Source organism: Nannospalax galili, unplaced genomic scaffold (genome assembly GCF_000622305.1).
Source record: "Nannospalax galili isolate Female #2095 unplaced genomic scaffold, S.galili_v1.0 scaffold18, whole genome shotgun sequence".
NCBI lineage: Eukaryota > Metazoa > Chordata > Mammalia > Rodentia > Spalacidae > Nannospalax > Nannospalax galili.
The window spans coordinates 8,931,243-8,939,102 of NW_008346548.1; the positions used below are offsets into that span (position 1 = coordinate 8,931,243).

General features: G+C 35.4%; 1 protein-coding gene across 3 annotated transcripts in view; it reads right to left on the bottom strand.

Annotated features, from left to right (window-relative positions):
• The window catches only part of Iqcb1 (IQ motif containing B1), a 53,299-nt gene that overhangs the window by 30,791 nt on the left and 14,648 nt on the right, over positions 1 to 7,860 (bottom strand). For 2 of the 3 annotated variants that reach the window (XM_008842923.3, XM_017800567.2), the window contains exon 7: positions 2,580 to 2,758. The exons of the other annotated variant lie outside the window; for it this stretch is intronic. In XM_008842923.3, the coding sequence (XP_008841145.2) occupies positions 2,580 to 2,758 (179 nt within the window). The remainder of the gene's footprint in view (positions 1 to 2,579; positions 2,759 to 7,860) is intronic. 3 annotated transcript variants of the gene reach the window in all.

Here is a 7,860-nt window from a genome sequence, read left to right on the forward strand (position 1 = left end):
AATCAGACTAGAGATTGTTTTCTGTTTGAACACAAATACCTTAAACTGAAACATTTTTTAAGAAGAAAACTATAAGCTCATACTCTGTATACGCCTACCCAGTCGAAGTCCTTAATCAGGTTATTATTGTTATTAGAGGAAATTTTTAGTAAATAAAAAATACACTAAAATCTAATTCTAGGGCAAGTGAACAAATTTCTGAGCATGGGGTTGGAGAGATGGCTCAGCAGTTAAGAACACTGGTTGTTCTTGAAGAAGACCCGGATTCGAATCCCAGCACCCACATGACAGCTAACAACTGTCCATAACTCCAGTTCCAGGGGATCCGACAGCCTCTTCTGACCTCTGCGGGCATTGCATGATATGGGTGTACTTACCTACATGCAGGCAATGCACACACACACACACACACACACACACACTAAATGTACTGATGATGATAGGATGATAAATAAAATTTTTAAAAAAGTTAAAAAAAAACCCAAAAGACAAATTTCTGAGCATACACAGAAGTGCTAGGATACTGCATTTTCATCCCAAAATAATACTGTAGTAGTACAAGGTGCAAAGTTAACTTTTATATCCAGGGCATGCTAGAATTATGCGTTATATGTAAACAAAATAATAAAATATCCTTACAGTATATCATTGGAACTGCTGCTATATGGATCTTTGCATACCTTATACTTTTTTTTTCCAAAAAAATAGTTTATTATTTTTATTTTATGTGTATGAGTGTATTGCCTGGATGTAAGTGAGTAGTGAGTGCACCTGTGCCGTGCAATGCCACGGAATTCAGAAGACAGTTTCAGATCTCCCTGGAACTGGAGTTAAGGACGGTTTGTAGCCGCCATGTGGGTGCTGGGAACTGAACCTGGGTCCTCTGCAAGAGCAATCAGTGCTCTTAACCGCTGAGCCATCTCTCCAGCCCCTGCATACTTTATATACTCTTTAAGATCCAGGTTCTCAACAGTATTTATAACTGTAAAGCATCTTGGTTAACCTGAGTAAGTTCTACTATTGAGATATAGCAATCAAAGAAAGGGAAATAGATTAAAGTAAAATTCCTTTACAATGAACTCTGCTGGACATTGAGCATATGTAAGGAAGTATGATAAAATAATCAAAACTTGCTGTCTCAAACATAATACAATTTCATACAAGAAGCAAAATGTATTATTGTTATATCTCAATAAGAAAGCAACCTAAAGGTGTCTATATATATGTACATATGTATATATATTGCTATAATGAGAAATTTATTTTGAAAAAGCGAAGGAAAAAATTTAAATAGTTTATAGATAAAAGATAAATAGAGAGATAAAAAACTGACCTGGTAGGATCTAAGTAGATGTAAAAGAGAGACTGAAATTATACTTATGGGTAGCACCTTTCAAATCAGCAAGAATGACTAAAAGGCTATTCTAATTGTTTAGGAATTAAATGAATCTTGTAATCTAAAAGCCTCATGTAATATCCTATGGTAAGCATATTTAATGAACTAGAAACTCATACCTTACTACATCAAATATGAAATATAAAGTATGTTAGTCAACAAAGAAATAAAGCTAACATATAACACTGGTTGGTAGTTGGAAGAATACACTATGTGATGTTAGTTGTGATCTAATTTTTTTAATGCCTCTTCACACCTATAAAATGTGAGGATAAAGGGGCTAGAGAGATGGCTCAGTGGTTAAGAGCATTGACTGCTCTTACAGAGGACCTGGGTTTCACTCTTAGCACCCATATGGCAGCTAACACCTATCTGTCCATAATTCCAGTTTCAGGGGAATTCGGTGCTCTCTTATGACCTCCAAGGGCATTGCACTACATGAATGCACTTACATACATGCAGACAATACACTCATACACATAAAAATAAAAATAATTTTTAAAAATGAGGATAAGAATACCCACATCCCAAAGGATTTTTATAAAATTTAGTATCTTGGCTGGGCATGAGCTTACCATGCTTAGCCAAAACTAAATATCTTAATGTATATAAAGTATGCAGATAATGTCTTACAGATAGTTAATGCTCAATTAAATTAAAGCTATCACAAAAAAATGGTGGTAACAATGAGTGCATTTGCTCTCAAAATTTCTGACTGTTTAATCAGTATGTGTTTGATTTTGGTGTAAGGTGGGTTTTTTTTGTTGTTGTTGGTTGTTCTTTTTAGTAAATGCAGCAAAGAGGTAAGAGAGTAACTTATTAAGTGATATAATGACCTCTTAAGCACAGTTCTATTTTCTCCTGTAGAGCTAGTTTTGATTGGGTCACAGATCTCTTTGCTCATTATTTAACTACACTATTTGGTATACTCACTATAAACATTTTTGTCAGAAAGAGCAAACATTTACACTAATCCCATCAACAAAGTATACGTGCTATCTGCTATGACACAAAGGTAGTTGACTATATAGTGAATTTTTTTCTGAAATGGTATAGGCTGTATAGGCATTTTATATGCATATTTCAGTTACTATCTTTTCAAAATAAAATAATTTTATGAATAAAAGCCACCAATACATTTCACTTTTGGGAATACCAAGAAAAGAAGATACATATTTCCTACCTTTGTAGCAGGCACTTAGTCTCAGTAAAATCAGAATTTCCTGATGGGATTCGGCCATCACCAGTAGAAGCTTTGTGGCAGTATGTTTTATGGATGGACTAGGAGTTGATAAAAGCTTGAAAAGAACTTCATCTAAAATAGAATGCAGGGTCTTTCTTTCTATTTTGAGTAAATCACAACTAATAGAAGAAAATTAAAAAGTACCATTACTAATTCATTCATGGTTATCACAACAAATTAAAAAACAAAAGACTTAGTAACTTAATGCTGGTGTAATGGTCTGATTCATGAAGGAAACAATTTCTAAAGAATAAAACTTGGTTCTAAGAATTGGGACTATATCATATTAAGTCAATTAACATTTCTGAATTCCTACTCTGGGCAAAGTACCATACTAGGTGTAACAGAGAGCATGCAAAGAAAGTGAAGGTCCTCTCCTCTCAGAGAAACTTGTAATCAGAGTACGAAAAAAAAAAAAAGAAGAAGAAAAAAGAAAAAACTTGTAAATATCAAATGAGCACTTCAAAAACCTTACGGTGATAAAACACAAGACTGCAGCTAGACTTACTGTTAAATAATGTACGGACCATGTGCTTAGTTTTAAAGAGCTTTATCTTTCCTTTGGCATTTTCTTCATTGTATTAACAAGTTCATTTTATATTACTGAAAAATTACCTAAAACTTAAAAGAAGTTACAAAAGGGTACCAATAACTTTTGCTAATTTCCCTAATAAATATGTAATTTTCTAGGCCTATATTTTTATATCTAACTTCTTGAATTTGTAATTTGCAAATATTATACACGTATAAAGTGCATTCTGATTTCTGAACCTCCCATATTCTCTAATCTCCTTGCCTCCCACAGCAATTCACCCTCCTTCCTATAGCTTCCTTTCAAACATTCATAACTCCTTTTTAAATCCTGAGACCCACTGGGTTTAACCAGGACCATCTGTGTGACTATGGATGTGGAACGACTCACTAAAGCCTGGTGGGCACCTCACTGAGTATTCAAATGAAAACAGTGGCTGCCCCACCCCCAGAATCAATCAGTAGCCAGTATTTCAGCAGGGAGGGCTAGGTCCAATGAGTCTTCTTCCATCCCATTCATATTGACTATTGATGGGCCCAGTCTTGTGTGGTAGGCAGCCAAACCTGCTGTTCGGTCATGACTGAATTGGCTCAGCCACATGTAGAGTTGTATATTTTTACTACTACTACTAAGATATTTTAGGTTTGATTGCAAAAATTACATATGCCAATGATTCCTATCTGAGGGCAATGCAAATAGACACTTATCAAGAGCAATGCAAATGATTTTTGTCCAGTAGAAAAGGTAATTCTAAAATCTACTATATACTACTTTATAAAACAGTGGTCTTTTAAAAAACTATAAAAAAATTAAAAATATTTTACTGAGTGTTTGTATATTTCATACAATAGCTCTTAATCAAATTAAGATACCCCCCCTCATTCCATGCCTTCCCCCCCACCAGGCCTCATGTATTTTGCCATACATGCTAAGTCCCATCTAGTCAAGCATTTTACCCCAGATGTCCTTCAGTGTAAATCAGTCCAACGGAGTCTAGTCAGCCCATCTGGAGATCATATATGTAAAGTGTTGTGTAATGCTGCAGAGGTCAGAAGAGGGCTTTGGATTCCCCTGGAACTGGAGTTAAGGATGGTTCAGAGTTGCCATGTGGGTGCCGGGAATTGAACCCCGGTCCTCTGTAAGAGCAGTCAGTGCTCTTAACCGCTGGGCCATCTCTCCAGCCCCAAGGCTTTTTATTTTTATATATTTATTAGAGTATAATTGATATACAAAAAACTTCATGTATTTAAAACATATAATCTGCTTAGTCTGATGTTTTATCAACACATATGTGGATAGCTTTAGTTGTCAACTTGACACACCTGGGTAGAGGGAGCTTCAACTGGGTTATTTCGTCTATTGGACTGGACTGTGACCATGTTTGTGGAGTATTTTCTTAATTTTGGAACCCCAAGTACTTTATCCAGCAAAACTATCAAGGTCGAAGGGGAACAGAAAACATTCCATGACACAAATAGGCTGAAAGAATTCATGTCTTCCAAACCAGCACTACAGAGAATACCTGAGGCAATACAAGACTAAAGAAAGGAATGCATATGCCCAAGAGGCTACAGAAAGAAAATAAAGGTGCAACAATGGAAACATAAAACAGGGCCACAAACACAAAGAAATTAAAATGACAGTACACAATACACACCTTTCATAATAACACTAAATATTAACGGCCTCAGCTCCTCATCAAAAGGCATAGGCTGGTCCAATGGATCAAGAAAGAAAACCCTTCTTTTTGTTGTCTGCAAGACTCATTACAACTTCTAATCAAAGGTACAACTGACCAAGATTATTACAATCATGAACATTTATGCACCAAACTCTGGAGCACCCAATTTCATAAAATCAGTAGTTCAGGACTATAAAACAGAAATCAACACCAACTCAGTGATAGTAGATGACTTTAATACCTCCACTTTCTTCAATAGACAGGTCAACTAGACAAAGAATAAACAGAGACACCTGGATTAAATGACATACTACATGAAATGCACCTAACAGAATATTTTGCCCAACCACCAAAGAATATACTTTCTACTCAGCAGCTCATAAAAGTTATTTCAAAATTAACCACATTCTGGGGCACAAAACAAATCTCAACAAACACAAAAAAATGAAATAAATTCCATGCCTTCTATCAGACCGCAATGCAATAAAGCTTACCATCAACAGCAAAAGAAGCTCTAGTAAATACATGACCTCATGGAGATTAAACAACACACTCCTGAATCATGAATGGGTCAAAGAAGAAACTAAGAAAGATATTAAAAGTTTTCCTGGAACAAAATGAAAACGAGAACATAACAAAATCTCTGGGATACCATAAAAGCAGTCCTAAGAGGTAAGTTTATAGATGTTAGTGTCTACATTAAAAAATCAGAAAGAGCATATGTAAATGACTTGGCAGTACAATTCAAGACTCTGGAAATGCTAGAAAAAACCAACCCCAACCCTAATAGAAGAGAATAAATAACAAAACTCAGAGCAGAAATTAACGAAACAGAAACAAAGAAAACAATTAAAAAAAAAATCAATGAATCTAAGAGCTGGTTCTCTGAAAGGTTAAACAAGAAAGACAGACCCTTAGCCCAGTTAACCAAAATAAAGAATGCAAATCCAAATCAACAAAATCAGAGACGAAAAGGAAATATCACGACACCAAAAAAATCCAAAACATTGTAAGGGAATACTTTAAAAATCTATACTCCATTAAATTTGAAAACCTAAAAGAAATGGATAAATGTCTAAAATCATGGCCACCACTAAAGTTAAACCAAGAGGAGATCAAAAGCCTAAACAGATCAATAAGGAAACTGAAACAGTAATACAAGACCTCTTGACTAAAAAAAGCCCAGGCCTAGATGGATTCACTGTAGAATTCCACCAGACATTCAAAGAAAATCTACAACCAATACTGCTTAAATTATTCAAAAAGATAGAAACAAAGGGAGAACTTCCAAACTCACTCTAATATTCAAACCAGGTAAAGATCCAACAAAAAAAGAAAGGTATAGACCCATATCCTTAATGAACACAGATGCAAAAATACTCAATAAAATATTTGCAAACCACATACAGATACACATCAAAAAGATCACTACCACTATCAAGTCAGCTTTATTCCAGAGATGTAGGGATGGCTCAACATACATTAAGTCAATAAATGTAATAAAACATATAAATGGACTTAAAGAAAAAAAAATGGTCATCTCCATAGAGGCAGAAAAGGCCTTTGACAAAATCCAACATGCATTCATGTTGTAAGTCCTAGAAGAAATTGGTCTGGAGGGAATATACCTCACCATAATTAGAGCTATATACAACAAACCCATAGCCAACATCATCCTAAATGGAGAAAAACTGGAAGCATTCCCATTAAAATCAGGAACCCAGACAGGGCTGTCCACTGTCTCCACTCCTTTTCAATATAGTGCTTGAAACTCTTGCAAGAGCAGTGAGACAAGAGAAGGAAATTAAAGGAGTACCAATGGGAAAAGAGGTCAAATTATCCCTATTTGGCAGATGACATGATATTATACACAAGAGATCTCCAAAATTCCACTAGAAAATTATTAGAATTAATACTTTCAATGAAGTGGCAGGATACAATATCAACTAACAAAAATAAGTAAGCTTTCTATATACCAATAACAAGCAATCAGAAAAAGCACTCATGTAAACCCTCCCATTCTCAACGGTTTTAAAAAAAATAAAATACTTAGGAATAAACCTAACCAAAGACACTAAAGATCTCTACACTGATAATTTTAAAACTCTAAAGAAAAAGATAGAGGAAGACACTAGGAGATGGAAAGGCCTATCACGCTCATGGATTGGTAGAATCAATATTGTGAAAGTGACCATCTTACCAAAAGCAATTTATAGATTCAATGCAATTCCTATCAAAAATACCCATAACATTCTTCACAGAGCTTGACAAAATCATCCTAAAATTTATATAGAATCACAAAAGACCCTGGATAGCCAAAACAATTGTGGGCAAAAAGAACAATGCTGGGGGGATCACCACACTAGATCTCAGATTATATTACACAGCTATAGTCATAAAAACAGCATGGTACTGGCACAAAAATAAGACATGTAGATCAATGGAACACAATAGAAGACCGACCCAAACATGAGTCCATATAGTTTCAGTCACCTGATATTTGACATAGGTGCTAAGAACACAGAATGGAGGAAAGATAGCATCTTCAACAAATGGTGCTGGCAAAACTGAATTTCCACCTGCAGAAAAATGAAACTTGAGCCTTATCTTTCACCCTGCACAAAAGACAACCCTCTCTGTCCTCCTCAGGCACTGTACAATATGGGTGTACTTAAACACATGCAGGCAATACACTCATACACATAAAAATAATAAATAATTTTTTTAAATGAATGGTTCTTGCTATCCTGGTTGGTATGAATATTTCTGAAGCCACTTCTCAGTTGGACAGCATTTGAATTAAAAAAAAATTGATAAATGGCACCTAATTCCAAAATCTATGTTAAAAAATTATTATTGTGCCTGGGCGTGGTGGCGTAGGCCTTTAATCCCAGCACTCGGGAGGCAGAGGCAGGTGGATCTCTGTGAGTTCAAGGCCAGCTTGGTCTACACAGTGAGTTCCAGGACAGCTGGGGCTACAGGGAGACCCTGTCTCAAAAAGACCAAAA